Here is a 21134-nt window from a genome sequence, read left to right on the forward strand (position 1 = left end):
GTGGGCTGATTTTCCGGGCATTGGAGCGGAAGGAGATGAGTGGTAGGACCAACATTGTGGGAACTGTGATGACATGGCCAGCCAATGTAGTTGGTTGTAACAATAGTAGTAATCGAGCAGTAATCTCAAGAAAACCACCGAGACATAGGTGTCAAATGGGCAAACATTGTTTAAAAGGCGATGGGAAAAGTGGGCGAGGATCCTGTTCGAGACCAAATCGCCACTCTTACAATTGTTTGCTTTTTTTCTCGTTGCAAATACACACAATTTGGAGATCAATAATGTGTTTGCCATTTTCAAAAAGCGAACATAGCAAAAGGGGATCTGTGGCACCTTCATCATCATCCTATCTGGATAATAAACGGCGCAACAGCACAGGCGCTGGCATAACAACTCATCATCATCATAATCATCACCGCCGTCATTTTCCTCTTTCTTCTCTTCACTCTCAACAACAACAACAACAACAACAACGTCGTGCAACTTCTTGCTCCCGTAGAGTCCTCCAACAACCTCTTCCAACACGTCCCAACATGGCGACAGCTGCATTCTTGGATCCAACACCTCCTCCCTCTGATCAACATCATTTTCCATCATCATCATCTTCATCCCAACAAAGAAAACAACATCATCATCAACATCATCAACATCACGTGCTGCCTCCAACACCACCAAAGGAAAAGTCAACAGCTCCCTCTTCTTCCTCCTCATCACCACCACGGGATCACTGTGCATCGGCCAATCCAAAGTCCATTGGCAACTATGTCTTACAACAGAATCTTGGCAAAGGGTCGATGGGCAAGGTTAAATTGGGTGTTCATAATGTAACTGGAGAAAAGGTAGGTACCAAGGACACACAAACAAATAGAGGTATCCATGGCAACGACTAACAAGTTGGGGTTGTATTTGTTAGGTGGCTGTCAAGATTGTACCTCGAGCCAATTTCCAGCTTGTGGCTGTGCGTGGTAATAATATCGAAGGAGGCAAAACGATGAGACAGCAAACGGCCAAAGAGCAAGCGCGTGAGCATAATCGAGAGCTGCGTACGATACGAGAAGCGCATATTATGATGTTGTTTCGGCATCCACACATTGTGGGTTTACGAGATATGGTTGTGTCGGGGCCCTATTTTTACATATTCATGGAGCACGTGGGCGGTGGTCAACTGCTGCACTACATTATCAAACGACAACGATTGTCCGAACGCCGGGCGAGGCACTTTGCACGACAAATTGTGAGTGCGCTTGATTACATGCACCGCAACTCGATTGTACACAGGGATCTCAAGATTGAAAACATCCTTCTTGATAAGGCTGGTCGTAATATCAAGCTCATTGATTTTGGATTATCCAATTTATTTGGTCCCGAGAAGCTGCTTACCACGTATTGCGGTTCACTATACTTTGCTGCTCCCGAGTTATTGCGTGCTAATCCATACAAGGGTCCAGAGATCGATGTATGGAGTTTGGGTGTGGTTATCTACGTCATGGTCACTGGTACGGTGCCCTTTGATGACAAGTCAATGCCTGGTTTGCACGATAAAATCAAACGTGGCCACGTGAATTACCCAGCACACATGTCACCCGAATGCCTCGATTTGCTGCGCCGCATCTTTGTCACTGATCCCGCCAAACGTGTCATTCTCACCGATGTGATCCGACACCCATGGTTGAATCCTGATCCAAACGTTCCACCTGTAAAGAACTTTGTCCCAGCACGTAAACCCATTCAACTCCCTCTCGATGAAACCATCCTCGAACAAATGACAAAGGGTTTTGCTCTTGGCACGGCTGATGAGATCCGTCAAAAACTTGAAGTCATTGTTCAATCCCACGTGTATCAAGATGCCGTTCAATACATTCAACAACAACATCAGCAATTTGCATCATCATCAACATCATCCACGTCACTCTCACCCGAAGAACAACGATGCATTATGCCCTATGATGATCCACAATCGGTACCCGATGCCTATCATCCTTTGCTATCCATTTATCATCTTACGCGTGAGCGCAACATGGAATTGGAAGGCGCATCCAACACCATGGCATCAGCAAGTAATGCCAACAAACCCGTACTTTCACGCAAGGCTTCTGTTGAATCGGCTATTTCTGCATCAGGTGTCATGATGGGTGGTACAGCATCCGCTCGTAGCAGTCAAGCATCCCTTGGCAACAACAACAGCAACCCACCCCAGCATGATCAACAACATAACAACAAGGTCGAAGTGCCACAAGGTGATGCACCCGTGTTACCATCATCATTGCCAAATCGTCCCGATTATCAATTGCTGGCTGATGCCAGTATTCCTGGATTTGCATCACAACCTTCTGCTTCCTCGGGTGATTATCTTTCACGTATTCAACGTTGGCTTCGATCATCCACATCTCAACATCATCTTGTTGTGGAATCACCTACACCCACACCCTCTTCTCCTCTTGCACAACAACAACAGCAACATCATCATCAACAACAGCCATTTTCAAGACCCCCTTCGCCACAACCATCATCATCCACAGCACCACAACAACCACAACAACAAGATCCATTGCCAACACCACCTGAATCAACGCACAATACAACACCATCCACCACCACTGAAAAGAAGCCACATACAATTTTGCGCAAGATTTCAAGTGCGTTTTTGCGAGGAAAACAGCCAGCTCCTGATCCATCCCTTTATGATCGACCTTTGCCACCTCTTCCACCTCCCTCTAATAATACACCAGCAGCGCCGGTTCCCGTTGCAGCAACACCTACATTAAAGTACAGCAAGCAGCAGGCTGCCATGATCACTGAACCACCTCAACCACAACCTTCCATGAGTACAAGCACGACGGCTACCACTGCCTCCTCTTCCAAAGCCAAAAAGGCAGGAGGACATCAACGATCAGCATCCACCACCTCAGCACAGTATAAACGTAGTCTTTCTGTCAAGATTAGTGCATGGCTTAATCGCTCCTCCTCCGTTCACAAGTAGAATCTCATCCATCCCCATACCACCTCTTTTGTTGTTGTCGTTTTTTTTCTTTCACCTTTCACGCGTATTGTAGATTTCTCCATCATCCTCAAATTCATGTTACAAAAAGAATACTTGTTATCATCTTGATTGTGCAAATCATGGGTAGGGTGTCGGGTATGGTGTAGGTGTTGAGTGTGAGTGTGTGTGTTGTATATAAATACGTGTGGTGTGTGTGTGTATGTGAATAATAATTGTACAAGGGGGGTCGTGGATAGATGCATTTGTAATGGAATGGTGGTGTTATAGGTGTCATTAGGCGTCTTTGATATCTTCTACGAGCTCTTCCATTTTCTCCTTTGCTTTGGGTGTCACTTCACTCGTTGTAGTGGTCGTGGATGATTGTTGTTCAGGTTGTGGTGGTGATGCAGTGGTAGTAGTAGTAGTTTCATGCTTATTGCTAGTTGCTTGGTTACTGGCATTGGTTGCTGTGCTACTGGTTGTTGCTGTTGTTGATGATGGAGCATCAGGCGATCCATTCCACATTTGGGGCACCTTGATCTTGACAAACATGGGATACACCAACTTGTCGATATACACGTTGCGTAGCTTGGTGGTGATAAGTTCAGTCAATTTGGGTACGTCCTCCAGCTTGGTTCGTGAACCGATCAAAGATCGCACATCAAAGTCGAGTACAAAGTCAGAGTAGGATGAGATGGCAATGTATCGTTCCAAAGGCTTTTCAGGTCGAGTGGTGGTCTCCGGCGGATTGATCAATTCAATGGTAAGCTAAACGAGATATCTATATAAGTGCCAACGTCAAAATGAATGAATGAATAAGAAAACGTACCGTGCCAGAGAACCGAACAACAGAAAGCACCAAGGAAACGGGTAGAGCAGCAAATGCTTGACGTGGCCAATTGAGAATGATTTGTGTTTCCATCCCAAGCGTGATTTGATCATTGTACTCAAAGTCAATCTCGGCACGCATTGAGCCAACATCATCGGAGGGTCGGATACGTGCATTACGGAAGATTGGAAACTCCTCGCCCAGATTCAGTTTTGTCACATGAATAGGACCCTTGTTGACTTTTATATTAGCTTGACTCGTTGACGGTGATGATATCCCAACATCCACACCCACACATCTTACTTACCACAAAGCTAGGTCGCACTCCTCCATTAAGAACCTCATCCACAGCCAAGATAAGCCTGTCATTGATCTTTGCATCTTCGCGATATTGCATAAGGAATTGAGCTAGCAACACATTGAGCCAGTCGGTGCTCTCGGGTGGATGGTGTATCACGTCATAATACGTCTTTTTGCTGATATACGCTGCTGGAAGTTGTGCCGCCGAGGCTGAAGCTCGTGAAGGTGGATTCGTCGATAATCGAGAAGGAATGTACCTCTATTCACGGCTGCTCATTAGAGAAAAAGAAAACACAATGGTCGTCGCGTGGTGTATGTATATACCTTTCGCACTTTTTTGACGTCTTCCATGAGAAGGTACCGTAAAGCCAATACAATGACAATGAGCACCGAGAGTTGGCCAAGCATGAATCCTCGTATGAATGACGTGGAGTTGCTGTACATGCATGTCTGGTCTTTCAATTCTTGTACCATGAGTGCCAGACCATTGTCGGATTCCATTGTTGGGTGGTGAAGAAAGACCGGGATTCAATAGTTCAACGACCGTGGCTGAAATAAGTAGTCAGCAGCAGCTGCCCAAATTTGACATCAGGGATCTTAATTAGAATAACGAGGTATTCGTTCTTAGGATTGATGGGTGATAATAAAACGAGAGCATTCTCATCAGACAACGTATTGGTGGTGAAAAGTCATTGATTGAAATGAGCGTATTATGTAACATCACGTCAACTTGTCGAGGTCGCGCATGGGGAAAAAGTTGATTAATGTTCTTCTGGTAGGCATGGATACAGCAGCCTTACAGTACCATGTCCTTATATACACACACACACCAAAAGCCTTCTTAATTATCACCCTTGAGAAAATGCGATGCCTTCATCTTCTTCCGCGTCGTCGTCAAATTCAAAGTTGTTGCCTTTTTAGCTGATGATGCTTAAGGGTTCCTTAGTTGCCACAAGCGTGAATTTCACAGCGAATGGCACATCGCATGTACCTCGAGAGCTTGACGAGTTATATGGATAGACCCCACCACTAGCACTTTTTCGTATTCCACATTACCTTTTAACACCCACCTCTTGAGAACTCTTGGGGATAGAGAGTTGATTACAGCTGCCTGTATCCAAAGATGCATTCAATCCGGGAACGTGAACATTGGCTATGGAAAGCGTTACTTATCTATGAGCCATCATGCAGTTGTGTGGTGAACTTCGAGCTCCGGAATCATAAGGGATGAGGTCTCATCAATGCAAAGGTGAGAAACCGGCCTTGCTATCTGCACCGTGCCAAATCTACATTGAAGAAATGCGATGTTCATTAATATTCCATCAAAGTTTTGAACAATGACTTTTGTTTACTTCATCACAACGATGACCTTTGACAATGAAAATATGAATGAAAACAATGAATCACTACTCCTTGAATGAAGGGCCACAACACGGCTCATTCGCAAGGTAACAAGAAGAAATGAGATACATGTAAGCAACCACAGGTCGATGTGATAGAGGAAACAGAGGTATGGGAGTACATAACATGAGCGACAACCCTTAATTTATATGTACAAAGGCATGTGCATTCTGCATCTCCAAAGGTGAAAAGTGACAAGGTGAGGATGATGCATCGTGAGATGATAGAATGGTAGTAATGAATCTCTGTGACCACAAAGAGAGGAAAGGGTGATGATGATGTATGAAGTTGATACGCTTATACAAAGATCTACATCAAGGAGCAATGATTGGCATCACCACGTAAATCAGCAATGACATCGATCTGCTATTTCGGTGTCTATTCCGGTGGTCTATAATTGTTTACCCATAAGAAGCATAATCTCAGCACGTGAGGCTCGTTGCCATGGTATTAGTAGCCTAGCTACCACTTTTAACAGTGTATGTTGTAGTAAGCAGCAATGATGCAATTGGATTAATATTGGTGGCAGTACCCTTTAGGTTTGAACATTGGTGCAAGAGACATGACGCAAGTCGCTATATTAAAAATGCCATCTCAGGTGCAGCAGGCATGAACCAAGGTGACAAGTGGTCGTGTGTGACTCGGCTAACTCACCTTTCACACCTTCTTCCACTACTCCTCCACCTCCCAACTCTCCCTCTCTTTGTACACAATGTTGCGTTCATTTGCCCGTTTAGCATCCCCTATGCGCATGCGTCAAGCTGCACTGTACTCCACATCGAGCATGTCTCAGGGCGAGCAACACATTTACAACAAATTGACCGAAGCCCTTGAACCCCACAAGCTTCGAGTTGTTGACGTCTCCGGTATTATTAAGCAACTCTTTTAAACACAACGACCCATATTGATTGATGGACATTGTTGATTAGGTGGCTGTGGATCCATGTACGCCATTGATATCGCATCCAAGGCATTCGAAGGCACTACTATTGTCAAGCAGCATCGTATGGTGAATCAAATCCTCAAGGATGAGATCAAGGATATGCATGGTCTTCAGGTAAAGTGTGCAACACAAGATGGGATGTGGATGATGATGATTGACCCTATCCCCTTTTTTTAGCTCAAGACATCCGCCAAATAGACACACACACACACACACAACGCTTGTATATGTAATAATATTGTAACGAGCAATATATTAGAGAAGAAATCAAGATGGATCTTATGAATGACGATGGTGGTTGTTGTTGGGGATGTTATTGGTATTGTTTTGTTGTTGTTGTTGCTGCTTCTTTTTGAGACCGAGTCGTTCAATATCGGCCACAACCTTTTCAATGCTTTGCTCAGTGATCTTTTGCCGCATCTCAAATGGGGCTTTGAGCTTGAGAGAGGATGACGTCGTCGACGACGTAGTAGTCGTATTACTATCCTTGTTGTTGGCGTGGTTGGGAGGGGATTGTTGTTTTTGAAATGCTGCATGGTTCTTGTGTACTATGGAAACCACCTGTGTAAGCTGGAGATGTCCCGTTACGTGTAGGGTTTGTTACCTTTGTAATAGAACGATTGAATCTCTGCAGGACGCAACACTTCAATTAATTTGGCCTTGACTCTTGCATCTGCCTCGGGATCATTCTGATGATTATGTGCCGTCCAAATCTGATAGTTATCACATTGTTGACGTGAAGATACGGATACGCCACAGACCACATCACCTAACCATCCTTCCACCTTTTCACCAATAAGGAGCACCAAAAGATCCCGCCAGGCAAGTGGTGAATGATGCTTGGGTATCTTGAAATTATAGGAGCCGCCATTCTCGTTTTGTGGATCTTCCCTGGTATATATGAATTCACAAAAGATTATGAGAGAAAAGGAGGGAGATAGGATAATGTGAGATGAAAGTTGTCCAAAGGGAATGAAATCCTTCTCGTATTGTACCAGATGGGCTTGATCCCTTTCCGCATAAAATGCAAGTTGCTTCGAAAACCGAGTCGATCAGGGCCGTCAATGTTGTTGTATACAGACCAAAATTTCTATACATATACATTTAAGCAGCTGACCACATTCCCTCACTCTCTCCCTTCTCTCTTATTACGTACCTGCACTGATCCAGTGGTTGAAATCACTTGAAGGTTGGCTTCATATTCAGATGCGGAGAGATTAGGCACGTATCTATTGTTGTATTATACATGCATAATGAGATCTTCCTCCATTCAACTCGTTCCTATATCCATTTTCTACTCACCTATCATACCAAAACGTCCATTCGCTTTGCAACCGAATCTCTCCCACCTTGAGTAGTTCCTCCTTTTTCTTTTCATCGAGAATTACAATTTCATCCTTATAAACGTATCCATCTTTGATAATACATGATCCTGTGGTCACTGAAGGTCGAGGCGACACAGGACTTTTGGCACGCGTATTGTTATGCATTGTACGATTGGAGTGCGAGCGTTTCATATCCAACGAAGTCGAAAGATGATGATTGCTGCCATGCCCAGGACCTGATGAGCCTCCACCAATGGGTCGAGAGGTCACCGCTGCACTATCCAGTCGCTCCATGGACCGATTGTGTCGAAGATGGTTTGGCTTGAATTGGAATGCAGACACGGCTGGTGACAAGGACACCGAGGAAGGTCGAGAACTATTGCAGGTGGTGGGCACACCAAGTGTCGACGACGACGAGTTGCCGTTGTTATTGTTGCCTTGAGTTTCACCACTCTTGTCGTCCGTCTTTGTTGTCTCTGGCATAGGTTGGTAATAAAAGTAGTATACACAATGCAAATCCCCGCTCACACGCACACGCTACGAGTGATAGAAAGAAAAACAGTGCAAGTGAAAGAAAAAGAAAAAAGGGAAGAAAAAAGAGAGAGAGGCACACACACACACCTGCTGCTGTGGGGGAAAGCAAAGCGGTGCCTGATGCAACACCACACTACGCATTACGAGACACAGCGACAACTCCGAGACGATTGTAACCATGGTATTCTTTGGGACGTGATACACACAAAGTGGAAACCAATGCCATGTGGTCTCTCTCCTCCGTAGTAATAATCATCATCATCATCATTATCATATAGCATTCCGACCCATTCATCATCATCCCACCACCAATCCAAAAATATACACATATCTCACTCGATAAATTGCCACCATTGTATGCAAAACGATGGCTCTCTTCCTTAATCTTCATTAGCTGTTGGAGCAATCTAAAAAAGAAGTCATTCTCCCAAAGAACATGTCTCTAAATTAATGAATCGAGAATAAGGGGAGATAAAAGAAACTCTGCTGTGCGTATGTGTGCGTGTGTTGTGTGTCTGTATTGTGTGGGGGGCATCTTCATGTCTGGGAGTATATCGGTTGTTGTATGTTGATGTGTGTTGCTTTCGGAGAGAGAGAGAAGAGAGAAAGAAAAGGTGCATTGGAATGTATGTCTACACACACACACTAACAGCTGTCTTCACCAGAACCTGTGTGCTTTGCAAAGATGACTTGTTGCAAATGTTCTTTTGCCTTGACAGGATCCGTCAAATCCAACCTATTATATACGTAATCATGTCAACATGGCTGTCATGTATATCTTTTTCCAATCCCTTGATGTATGTATATTTACCCTTCAGCACCCTTGAACGTGTACTCATCATTGGCTTCATTAAAGAAACGTGGCTTCCAGGTTTCGCCCCGCTCCTCCCTTGATTTAGCCTTTTGCCGTTGACGATCTTCAACAAGCGTCTTTTCGTTCGTAGCTCCATCCATATCCCTGCTGCGAATGGCCGATGTTAACTTTGACCATAGCTGTCTCGACTCATATTCGTCTTGTTCCTCTTCAGGGGCGACCTCCTTGGGATGAATCTGAGCGGTCTTGACATCAAAGAGCAATTCCTTGACACCGGTCTATAGCGTGCAACATGGCATAGATTTTCCTTATTAAGTACAATGCCACGAGCTGTCGTCCGTCCATCCCTTTTTCCCCCCTTTTTGCCATTGTCCTTTTTCCCTTACCTTGTTGTTTTTGATATGCAACTCATTGGTCCATTGGCCAGTGATCTCACACAAGACTTCTTGAGTCGATTCCTTTTTAATCTTGCCCACAACAGAGTTCCATTGTCCTGAAAAGAAGCCCTAGAAAGAAAGAAAAAAACAGTGTCATGGATGATGAGTGAGTGTTGTTGTCCTTGATCCAATCTTCTTATCCCATGCTACCACTACTACTTACCTTGGTCTTGAATTCAAGATCGCATACAAGGTCGCTGGTCACGCAACGCACCCGTGAGCTATCACCCAATTCGATCGTCATCGTTCCAAATCTAACATTGGATGGATCATTAGTTTTCCCACGTTGTGATGATTGATTTGTCGTTGAATGCACTTACAAGATGCCACGAGCATACATGTTTGGCATGAGAATCTCGTAACGTTCATTATGTCGATCGGCTAATATGATGTTGGAGACGCCTTGCATAAGCGTGGCAGCGCTGTTGCCAAGGAAACGGGATTTAGGACGAATATCACCGCATACGACAACATGATGTTCAGGCGAACAAAAATAGTAGGATGAGACTGGGGGATGATGCGACACCTGTTCAGCAATGTAGTACGCTTCAGTGCCATCCGAGTATTTGTAACGGCATCGAAAGTATTCGCCAAGCACGGGATTGTATGGCTTTTTGACACCCTATTCATTCACATCATGATGAGACATCTCGCTCTCTTTCATAGCGTATGTAATTTACAAACACACATACCTTGGGTTTAATATGCCATCCTGAAAGATAATAACGAACCACAGCGATAAATCGTTCCAGGGGATCATCAATTGAACTGGCACTAGATGTCCAAGTCTATCAGCCCAACACCCATGCATCTATATGTAAACTATCACTAAACGACTTACTTTAGGATAAACTCGGGATGCGACATAAAGTCAGTAATACGCTCAAGCATGCTACGTGGCTCCAGCACAAAGGTTGGCAAGGTCACTCGATGCTAAATGAAACGCGATGGGTTGGGTGGGTGGTGAGTTTCACATTGGAATCGCGAAAAGAGAAGAGAGGCATAACGTACCAGGTCCATGCCTTTGGTGAGCTGCGAGGCAATACCCAAAAGGATACTGCGAGAGCCTTCTTCAAGTTCCTCAGTGTTGTTGGGGTCATCGCTGTTGTTTCCTTTGGACATCATCTTGCTCGCTCAAATAAAAATAGGTGCAGGACGAAAAAGAACGGGAGAGGGAGAAAACAGGGAAGCGGAGAACATTTGACTCTGCCTGCTGCTGCTGATGCTGATGCCTGTTGTTGAGCTGCTTATCTCATCCACCACGCACGATGATGCTCTCCTTGTTATGTACAAGATATACCACACACGCACTTGCTGTATTGGGATAGTCGCCCGTAACTCGGTACATATACATACACTTTTATTATTATATCACTTTGTTCTCTTTCTTTCCCTCTCCTTCCCCACATTCAGTACCACTGACGTAACAACAATATGAATGGGGACGAACGATTATCACATCACACGCCTTTAATCTATCATGTGGATGACATTAATGATTCATAATGACAAGATTCTTATTGCATGCATGTGCTATTCTCATCCTCTCCCCCTGCTCTCTTTTCCTCGGCAAGCCATTTGTTTTCAAGAGGAGCTGGTGATCAACATGACGATGACCACTGGGATTGGACTTGAAAGGATATGCCGAGAATGAGCCGAACAGGCTAAATCCTTGGCATTTGTTGTTTTCACGGATTTCAGACACCGGTAGAATTAGGAACCCAGGAATACGCAAAATGAATAGTTTTTTTAATGCCAATGAAACAAAAAAGAAAGGAAAATGCATTACGACAATGAATCAATGTGTGTGAGTGAGTGAGATGAAATGTGCTTAGATGTCATGGAGTTGGTGTTGGGTGGGGTATATAGAGTAGTGTAGTAATAGAAAATAATGAAACATATTAACAAAGACGTGAGCTGCCAAATTGGCGACGTGCACAAACGTCAACATCAAGTTGAATAATGGCATCCTCAAATCCCACATAAAGATAACGATTGTCAGGAGAAAAGCTCATACCACTGATATGATAATCCATGTCACGGCGTGGTGATAATCGCACCAATTGGCGAGTTTCAAATGTCCGGGTGTCAATAATGTTGACGGTGGATACATGTTCTGAATAGGCCAATAAGTCCAAAGGGCCTTTGCTGAATTGGATAGCACGGGGTGCCTTGCGTGTTTTACGTGTCTCGGTCGAAGCAACTTTGTGGAGTGGTTCCGGGTTGCCGACCTGCCAAATACTCATGATGCCGTCCTGCGATGTCACTGCAAACTTGTCACATGATTGATTCCATGCGCATGACAAGGCTGGTTCTTCTGAAGCTATATACCTTGTGTGTGAGTGAACATTGTTTTAAGGGTGGTGGTGGGAGAATAACCCAATAAAAGCACGTTACCTTGATATACGGCCATTTGCTTGTAGTCATCTGATGCTGTGATCTCGTAAAGGTACACCATTCCATTGTCGCCCACCATCAACATCATACGACCATTTGGGCTGACAGATGCTATTGTTGAACCCAAAGTCAGTCATCATACAATCTTATTCCTCCTCCCTTCCTTCCTTCATTCACACACACACACACACATACCATGATTGATAGCTGCTGGCATTTTCAATGTTGTGATCTTTTCCATGTTGGGCACCGACATAATGCACACCGATTGGTCATTGTTGCACACCGTTACCCTGACCTCATTATGGTGTTTGGATAAGGTGATAGAGTTGTTCATTCCGGGACCTGCGGTGAAATGAGCCGACCTAAAGAGATAATAGCGCCATTAGTCTCCAAAAAGTTTTTTTTCCTGCAACTTTTTCATACTCCATAGTGTGGAGCGGATTGAGAAAAAAAAAATAAACTTACCATGATCCCGACAGCTCTTTCACCATGCCCATGCCTCGTGGCCCTGCAATCGCAATATATCCAAACCTAATTTTTTGGGGGGAGCCCATAGATTAGATCGACACATAAAGAGAATTTTGTATATGCAAGCCAAAACACTTACGCAGTGTCCATGGTGGTTGGGGTAAAAGGAAGATCGGATAAGATGGTAGTGTCCTCTCCGGTCTTTGTGTTAAACTACAACCAGCATTGAGTGTCAGCATGATGCTCCATACACACCCATTTCCTTTCATCTCTTGAAAATGTATATACACACACTCACCATATTCAATGCGTTGGGTTGTGGATGAAGCACGTTGTGTGCTTTGGGGCAATGGATGAGATTCCTTAACTGCCTACATGGATGTAGTATGTCAATAAGCATGACATGGATGGCGCCATAGGGATGCACTTACCAGTGCTGGATCGTTGTATCCACTGGATACGTCTTGTATTCGCTTGATACAAAGGCTCCATCATCATATCTAATACACACACAAATGAATGGTGAGTGCCGCGTCCTTTGTTGTTGCTGCATGAGATATGGTTTTGCAGCAAGTACATACATGGTGGATGTTGTTGCTGGTGGAGATTGTGGAGCTTGTGGCTTTGTGTTTGCCAAAGGATAGTTGTTGTTGGAGAATGTTGGGTACGCAAACATGACTAGGGAGAGACGACAAGAAGCTTTGATGGGAGTTTTTCTCTATGGGCTTTTATATGGTCAGCCTGCATAAAAGGGAAAGAGGACAAACAGCTGTAAGCACCAATCATGTTGAAGCACCCCGGATGCTTCCAAAGCCAAAATTCCTTGCATGGTGTAACAAGTATTTCCGCGGAATCCCTTTTTCAATGTGCACAAACCAGCTGTTTGCTGGCGTTTCTTTCGTGAATGAAGCACACTCCTTAATCATCTCATATACACACGCTGTTTCTTTTTCTGCATTGTGTTCCCATATCACCTGATACTTTTAAAAACGAGCAAACAACAACTTGATGGACGCTAGTGCTTATTCATATGATGATAAAAAAAGCTTTTTTTGATAGTCAGAAGTGTGGGCGGGCATTGATGATAGACTATCTGATCATGTAAATTTTAGAACTGAGATCATACTAGGGTAATAAGTAAATCCATAGTATAGGCAGTTGAATGGGCCAGCAGGGTCCATACGGCATGTTACACCTAAAGATTTGAAATGGGCCACATGGGAAAATGCCGAAGCTTCACTTGGGTGTACAAGAGCTCCTTTTCTGGATTCTGGATCTTCAAGGCCCGAGGCAACAACAAGCATTTGTCCTTCCCCCCAAGATAAATCTGCTTTAAATAGTGGCCAAGTTGTACCGACGATCTTACACACACCATCCATCGTAGGTTTTCTTGAAATATGGTTGGTCCATTGTCCATCGCCTATTTTCCCCATTTGATGCTGCTGCTAAATGCAGCATCGGTTGACCTGCTATGTACCAACAAGATGTGCTGATGCATAATAGCAACCTCTAACTTGGCTTGTGTATTTATACATACACCCTACCACGATACATTTTACTGGGCAAGGTTTGTATTTTGAGCAACCCATGTTCTGGCCAAAGATTTAGTGATTAAATAGGTCTTATTCAGCCATGTCAAACAACATTTGCAGAAGAGGCAAGTAGAGGGACCACAAGAATTGTGCTCTTTTCCCACAGTGTTCAAGTGGTGTGTATATGCCGGCATGTCAACCACCGAGGGTTTGTTTGCAACAGGCCATGAAAATGGTATCTGGCATGTGTTTATCATTTACGCAAAAAACACGTGCTGTCGAGTACAAGGGGTGTTGATGAAGGGAAGGGAATCCGAGGAACAAATAGAAATGACACCCGATTGACGCAAATGATATTTTTATGTAAAACGGTGCTGCATGAATAAAAATCTCATCTATCTCAAAAGTGGTGCTAATCTCTTGTTTCACCATTCCCTTGCTCATCTTCCCCAACAAGTTGTTGTTGTTGGATAATGCCAAGGTCGTCCTCCTTGTTGGTATCGGTAAAAAGTTGTTTGGTAGTAGTCGTGGCATGTGTCCTCTTGGATCGGTCCATCACCTGAGTTGGCTAGCTGCTGTTGCTGCTGAGCAATAATAACAACAATGGAATGATCAAATGAATGAATGAATGAATGACCCTTGCTGCTGGAAGCATCATCTCATATGGCGGCTATTTACCTTTTGTGACCTTGCCCACCACCACTTCCATTCTCGGCCATTTGCAAACACAACCTGTTTCCTTGACATTCTTCTTCCCCCTCGGCGATTTGCTTCCGATAGCTTTCTGGATGATTCTCGAGGCATTGTGTATCATTGTCAGCAGCCGTTGAAAGACAACCTCTTCCGTTTTGATCCGTGTTTTGTTTCCTTTGTGTTCTGAGTATATCGGTAATCCTTTGTTGGTTAGTATCATTCATGCAGCACATCATTCAGCTATGTCCTTGCCTTTTACTTTCGACCCAAAGGTTCTTTTTCCCTTTCTACACCTTGGCAAGAGTAATCCAGATTCGGCAATCGATCCTTGATGATCTCCTATTGATCCTTATTCAGTCATCTTTTACAGAAATTGATCCAACATTTGTCGTATAAAGAGCAACATAGCTTACAATGTACCGTGCAACATGTGGGAGTTGTATCTCCAAGTCAGCAATCCGTTGGTATCCAGGGCCAGCAGTAAGGTGGCCAATCAGGATCCTCCATTTCATTTGCTGGGTGTCCAGTACCAACCAGGCAACAACGCGTATTGGGACGAATCCACTGCAAAGGACCTCCTCTCTTTCTCTCCGCTTGGTCTTCATCTGGTCACCATCATTACCAACATGCTGCGAGCGTGTCTCATTGTTCTCGTGGTGGCATGCTTTTTGTCCTCATTAACCTCGGCTGTCAAGTTTGACCTTCACGCCGTCGCCCCTGCCAATATCGAATCCGGTAAACGATGTCTGTCGCATTACGTGCCAAAGGATACATTGGTGCTTGCAACCGTTAACGTTGGCACTGGTTACAATCAACGTGTCGACTTGGAGGTGAAGATTGCAAAGAACGTGTATATGATAGCATGGTGTATTGAAACGTGCAAGTAGATTGTCGATGACGCCGAGACGCCTAATGTATACGCGAAAAAGAAGGGTATCTCTGGTGAGAACAAGAACGCCTTCAACACACTTGCCAACAGTGTCGTCCATACATGTTTCACCAATGTGCTTCCTGAAGGTAAGGAATAGGATCAAAGTGGTAGTCATGGAGAGATACTCATTATAAACGTAGGCTTCAACGAGCAACAGGGCTTTTCACGTTCCATTGAATTCGACTTGAATATTGGTGCCGAAGCTGTGGATTTCGACAAGATTGCAAAGACTGAAAAGTTGGGTCCTTTGGAGCTTGAGTTACGCAAGTTGGAGACGATTGTCAAGGAGGTTGTTGGCGAGATGAACTACCTTAAGCGACGTGAGGCACGCATGCGTGATACCAATGGTAAGATCAAATGAAAACGGTGTCCAGGATAGGGATCAAATAGTAATATCACGTGGAACATTTAGAATCGACCAACGAACGTGTCAAGTGGTTCAGCTTGCTTTCTCTCTTTACCTTGGTTACCCTTGGCACATGGCAAGTCTTGTATTTGCGTCGTTTCTTCAGACGAAAGCGGTTGATCGATTAGACGATTTGTATACTTTACACCCCACATGTACACACACACACACCCATATCACACCCACACGCAATCACAACATCCTCCTCTCTTTGTGTGAATGCTTTTTCTTTGTCTATTCAAAAATAGGATTAAACAGCTCACAATTTATTCGTGTAAGAATAGTACTTCTACTTCTACTACTACTTTTGAAGTTCATTGCAAATTTGTTGGATGACTTTGGCACCATACTTGAAGTCGTCGAGATCATTGTATACTTGACCAGATAAACGCACCCACCATTTGCCATTATGCTTGAAAGCAGGAGCCATACAATTGTGTTCATAGATGATCTTTTCGATGAACAAGCGCTCTGTTTCACCATCACTGTACTTTGATTCCTTGAGTGGCAATTCAACGTTGACCATGCTAGCAGTTAATGTGCCTTCGGGGTTCTCCATAACCGATGTGCCTAGCAATTCAGCTACAAGAGCACCACCCTTGACCGCCATCTCATGAGTGAACTTCATAATAGCTTCTTCACCTCCAAGCGATTCACGAAATTCGAGTGCTATCATAGATGGATGTGTATACAATTGATATCATGCCGTGGGAAACATGGAAACAAAGACATTTACCTGCATGAATACAAATAAAGGGGCTGTGATCAAAGATGCCTGGATCGCCAAAATCTTGCTCAAAGGGCACTTTGTTCACCTTTTTGTTGAAATCATTAGCCGGAGTGATTGACAAGGGACGTACAAGGTGTTGATTGCGCTTGGGGACGTAAAGAACAGAGGCACCTCGAGGTACATATAACCATTTGTGCAGGTTGGCTACGAAAAAGTCTGGATCCAGAGTAGTGAGATCCAAAGGTATTTGGCCTAGTAGCATGTCACATAAACACGTGAGTGTGAGAAAGTTATTAAGGTTATAAGGATGGCTTACCAAGCGTGTGTGCACCATCAACAAGAGAAAGGATATTGTGCTCTTTAACTAAACGTGTCACAGCTTCAAAAGGAAATCGCACTGCCGGCAGGGACGAAATAGCATCCATCACAGCCATACGAATAGGCTTATCTTGATGATGATGCTGTTGGATTGCTTCTCGAACCAAATCAATCACGGCTTCATCACTCATGGGATATGACAAATCAATCTTGACAAGTTCTACAAGCCCAGCATCTTCCAGGAACTTTAAGGACCCATTAAGCACCGTTGTGTATGTAACAGAGAACTATATATACAATGTCAGTTGATCTATTATCCATCATGCTGCTGCGGCATCCAAGCATCCATAGACCCCACACACACAACACTTACACAAATGATCTTGTCGCCTTTTTCAAAAGGGAAGCTTCGTAAAACCGAGGCCAAGCCTGTTGATGCATTTTGTACAAACGCCAAATCACTGGGATCTTCGACTTGCAATAACCTAGCGAGTGACTCACGCGCCTTACGGAGCTTGGGGAATACTTCAACGCGATGCCAGCGATCAGGGTGGAGCTCCACGTACTCTCGGTTCTTCTTTAACGCCTCGCTTACACTATGAGGAAAGGTACCCAAGGATCCATGGTTCAGTGGCACATAGTTGGGATCCAACACAAACTGCGAGCGTAGATGTTTTCCAAATGTTGCGTTCTCCTTAGTCATTGCTTGTATGTATGATGTGATTTGAAAAGCGATAAGGAAAAAAAAGTGATCGATCGTGCTTTAAATACTCACTTACCTTACCCCACGAACCCGGGTAGAATGAAAATGATGGACACGCATGATGAGTCAATGTGCTTATTTGTGATCGTCGTACTACTTGGTGTAAACACCCCCCGCATCATCGTTGTGTTACGCCGCTGCATATCAAAGATGTCAACACAGCCCCAAAAGCTATTTTGCTGGCAACAGAATACGGCATGGCTTGTGATACTGTAATCATTCACGTATGATAACAAGATCGATATCCAACATCAACGCTCATAGATTATCGCATGGCTATGGAGTAGCGAAGATGGGCGGGTGTTCAATATCATCGCAATTATTAGTCACCCGTTAAAGGTCAAATGTACATAGTTGACTTACGTAATGCAAAGCGTCGAAACCGCAGCATGAAGTGTCGATGCTTAATAATCACGAGCAGATGAGACGGCATATCATTTCTACATTTCATAATAGAAGTAGCTGATTTTGGGAGGCGACGCTTATTGTGCTTGACGGCGTTGTAATAGTGGTGGGCATTGGTGATGGATGCACTCATATCGATCGTTGCGGTGCTCAATGCTTCAAGTAGCAATATCCACTCAAGCCTGCAGGGACATGCTTTACCTCAACTACAAAGATTTTCCTTTCTAGAGGGAGGGGGGGCAACGAATTACTGATGCTGCAGCTCTTCATTGTTATTGCTTCTTCTTGTATTCATTGTTGTCCTTTAATCCTATCCCCTGCTGGGTTCTTTGTTTGCTATATCGACACATGTTCCCTCTTTCAAACCAGAAACCAACCAAGTGATCCACATCTTGCCCATACGAGCTGATAGCATGATAACCCAAGTATTATGTTCAATCCCATTTTCATTCAATGACAAAGTTGAAGAATACAGCATATGGTAGTGTGGGTGTCTATCAAATACATGTGATAAAGGAACAGGTGCATCACATAGAGGGATAATGGTGTCATTGTATTCCTGGTTGCTGCCATCATATGTAGCCATCCTTCATCTAGGATTCGAATCGAGTACTCCATATGTATCATCCACTGCTGTAGAACACCTTTCGTCAAAGAGAAAAGAGCTTTTGTCGATCCCATTCAATCCATTCATCAACCTCCTCCGTATCCAAGTAATATGATCCATCCTTCAAGCTGATGGCGCGACAAGTAACCAAAGCAACATTCCAGGAGATCTTTCCCATCACTGCACTTGATTGCATACCTCCATTCATCCATAACCATTGAAACCCAATTGTTGGTTGCAAAGAGCCATTGTAATCGCTGCATGCTTCCTTTTCCATCCGGCTGTTGATCCATCCCTTTCTAATTCATTCTCCATCGCAGCTCTACTAAGTAGAGATTGCTTGTAGTGAGGTGTACTTGATAGCTGATATGGCATCATCCATAAGAAGTCGTATGTATTGTTGAAGCAAGTTGCTACACGTAAACAAAGCTGCCTCTATACAATGACTATCTGCTGTCCTCGTAACGAAGGCTGTAAGGCAGGGTGCTGCAAGCAAAGAACGCTGTTGGAGACAATGGAGTAAAGGCCCTGCTAACGTCGACTGCTGTTACGTTTGATCGTGGGAGAGAAGCATGCAAGAGCGTGTATTGTAGTAGGTTGCGAGGTTGTGAATGCTGTTTAAGACAATGGATGGCAGCTGCTGTTACGATTGGTTCTGGCAGAGGAATGTGCAAGACAATGTACTTTCAAGAAGGCGTGTGTTGTAGAAGAGTGACAAGAAGGCTGTGGACACCACGCCATTCAGTCAAAGACAATCGGATCAAGGCAGTTGTAGGGTTGACATGGCGGGTTGAAACAGGACAATCGTTCGCATGTGGAAGTTGTACTTGAATGGGGCAACAGTTGAGAATGGGAGGAAGAGACAAGAAGTTGTGGGAGCGGAAGAAGTGGAAATTAAAGAGGTCGGACACCTCTTGTATAAATGCATGCACACTGTACATCAAACCTTGATATTGAGATTGCCCCTCTCGAACCTGAAACTTTCACACAGGATTCTCCTGGACATGCTGATCACGTTGATCTATAAAGGACCTCATGTTTCATTTGAAAATTTGGAATGGGAGGGTGCAATGTGGGGTTTACTATGTAAGTGGGAAATGCACGTCGGCCCCAGAGTCATGATTTATAGAAATAGTATGCATTACCTTGGGGTTCCCCATTTTAAGCCTGAAACTTTGTCAGAAGGTTCGCTGGGACATGCTGATCAACTTTTTCTAATGAAGACCTCACGCTTCATTCCCAGATTTCGCAATGTCGCTACCAGCCAAACTGGATCTGGGGGTCGACCTCTTCGACGACGACGACCAAAAAAATATTTTTTGGGCTGTTTGCGACATTGAACGCGAAACTTTCACACAAGGTGCTGTTGGCCAAGCCGAGCCCATTGCTCTAATAAAAACTCCACGTTTCATTGTAAAGTTTGGAGATACAGGCACCTTTATGTTTGTAAGCGTGATGCTATATGACGAGTGGTCTTTGTTCATTGTCAAGTAGGTGGACCCTGGCAGAGCAAAAGATGCAGAGGGTCGTGTTGTGTAACACAGCTACGTTTGCATGAATGAAAGGGTCAATGTATAATTACTTTATGGGTCATCTAGGAACAGGCATGTATTGCTAGCTAACGGCCACTTTTATCCAATCATCATTGTTGCGAGATCCACTGCATGGGAACGATGCCCCTGCTCTAGACATTCATTTCCATGATTAAAGTAGGTTGATCCGAGCTGATTTGACTGAGCTGCGGTCAAAGAGAGATTACATCACTCTGGACATAAAGCACGCTCGATGTAGCTCAACCGATGTAATCTTGTGTGAGCGTAACTCAACCAAATCAGCTCGGATCAACCTACTTTAATCATGGAAATGAATGTCTAGAGCAGGAGCATCGTCCACCTACAATAGAATGCACAAAAGTTGGGAATGCACAAAAGTGGCTATTAGCTGTCAATGTATGACATAAATGTGAGGGTTGCGTACCTTTCATGCATTGTCCCTGAAGTCCTGACTTTTTAGCTGAGTTACCCAAAGAGGTCCCTCTGCATCTTTTGCTCTGCCAGGGTCCACCTACTTGACAATGAACAAAGACCACTCTTCATATAGCATCACGCTTACAAACATAAAGGTGCCTGTATCTCCGAACTATACAATGAAACGTGGGGTTTTTATTAGAGCAATGTGCTCGGCTTGGCCAACTGCACCTTGGGTGCCAGTTTCACGATCAAGATTGCCAATCCCAGATTTCGCAATGTCGCCACCAGCCAAACTGGATCCGGGGGTCGACCTCTTCGACGACGACGACCAAAAAATATTTTTTGGGC

The 21134-nt window shown here is 44.2% G+C and overlaps 8 protein-coding genes across 8 annotated transcripts; 3 read left to right on the forward strand and 5 right to left on the reverse strand.

Annotated features, from left to right (window-relative positions):
- Positions 1-281: 281 nt before the first annotated feature.
- Positions 282-2980, forward strand: O0I10_000337 (uncharacterized protein; the record flags this gene model as incomplete). The annotated part of the gene is made up of 2 exons (XM_058480448.1): positions 282-839; positions 914-2980. 2 exons carry the CDS (start codon positions 282-284, stop codon positions 2978-2980), a joined length of 2625 nt encoding a protein of 874 aa, XP_058348971.1.
- A 294-nt stretch (positions 2981-3274) lies between these two features.
- O0I10_000338 (uncharacterized protein) lies at positions 3275-4610 on the reverse strand (the record flags this gene model as incomplete). The annotated part of the gene is made up of 4 exons (XM_058480449.1): positions 3275-3748; positions 3810-4040; positions 4117-4368; positions 4434-4610. The coding sequence occupies 4 exons, from the start codon at positions 4608-4610 to the stop codon at positions 3275-3277; spliced, it is 1134 nt and encodes a 377-aa protein (XP_058348972.1).
- A 1612-nt stretch (positions 4611-6222) lies between these two features.
- O0I10_000339 (uncharacterized protein) lies at positions 6223-6651 on the forward strand (the record flags this gene model as incomplete). Its single annotated transcript, XM_058480450.1, has 3 exons — positions 6223-6376; positions 6440-6567; positions 6631-6651. The coding sequence occupies 3 exons, from the start codon at positions 6223-6225 to the stop codon at positions 6649-6651; spliced, it is 303 nt and encodes a 100-aa protein (XP_058348973.1).
- An 81-nt stretch (positions 6652-6732) lies between these two features.
- Positions 6733-8261, reverse strand: O0I10_000340 (uncharacterized protein; the record flags this gene model as incomplete). Its single annotated transcript, XM_058480451.1, has 5 exons — positions 6733-7001; positions 7058-7344; positions 7449-7543; positions 7610-7682; positions 7756-8261. 5 exons carry the CDS (start codon positions 8259-8261, stop codon positions 6733-6735), a joined length of 1230 nt encoding a protein of 409 aa, XP_058348974.1.
- A 696-nt stretch (positions 8262-8957) lies between these two features.
- Positions 8958-10685, reverse strand: O0I10_000341 (uncharacterized protein; the record flags this gene model as incomplete). The annotated part of the gene is made up of 8 exons (XM_058480452.1): positions 8958-9048; positions 9124-9404; positions 9513-9632; positions 9727-9817; positions 9884-10185; positions 10256-10337; positions 10405-10496; positions 10575-10685. The coding sequence occupies 8 exons, from the start codon at positions 10683-10685 to the stop codon at positions 8958-8960; spliced, it is 1170 nt and encodes a 389-aa protein (XP_058348975.1).
- Positions 10686-11464: 779 nt separating this feature from the next.
- On the reverse strand, positions 11465-13107 carry O0I10_000342 (uncharacterized protein; the record flags this gene model as incomplete). Its single annotated transcript, XM_058480453.1, has 8 exons — positions 11465-11886; positions 11961-12071; positions 12156-12325; positions 12429-12494; positions 12571-12644; positions 12730-12802; positions 12863-12931; positions 13013-13107. 8 exons carry the CDS (start codon positions 13105-13107, stop codon positions 11465-11467), a joined length of 1080 nt encoding a protein of 359 aa, XP_058348976.1.
- Positions 13108-15084: 1977 nt separating this feature from the next.
- O0I10_000343 (uncharacterized protein) lies at positions 15085-16121 on the forward strand (the record flags this gene model as incomplete). The annotated part of the gene is made up of 4 exons (XM_058480454.1): positions 15085-15486; positions 15544-15673; positions 15728-15934; positions 16000-16121. 4 exons carry the CDS (start codon positions 15085-15087, stop codon positions 16119-16121), a joined length of 861 nt encoding a protein of 286 aa, XP_058348977.1.
- Positions 16122-16294: 173 nt separating this feature from the next.
- O0I10_000344 (uncharacterized protein) lies at positions 16295-17744 on the reverse strand (the record flags this gene model as incomplete). The annotated part of the gene is made up of 4 exons (XM_058480455.1): positions 16295-16662; positions 16730-16975; positions 17040-17328; positions 17415-17744. 4 exons carry the CDS (start codon positions 17742-17744, stop codon positions 16295-16297), a joined length of 1233 nt encoding a protein of 410 aa, XP_058348978.1.
- Between the last annotated feature and the right edge of the window lie 3390 nt (positions 17745-21134).

Source organism: Lichtheimia ornata (genome assembly GCF_029851405.1).
Source record: "Lichtheimia ornata isolate CBS 291.66 chromosome Unknown scaffold00001, whole genome shotgun sequence".
NCBI lineage: Eukaryota > Fungi > Mucoromycota > Mucoromycetes > Mucorales > Lichtheimiaceae > Lichtheimia > Lichtheimia ornata.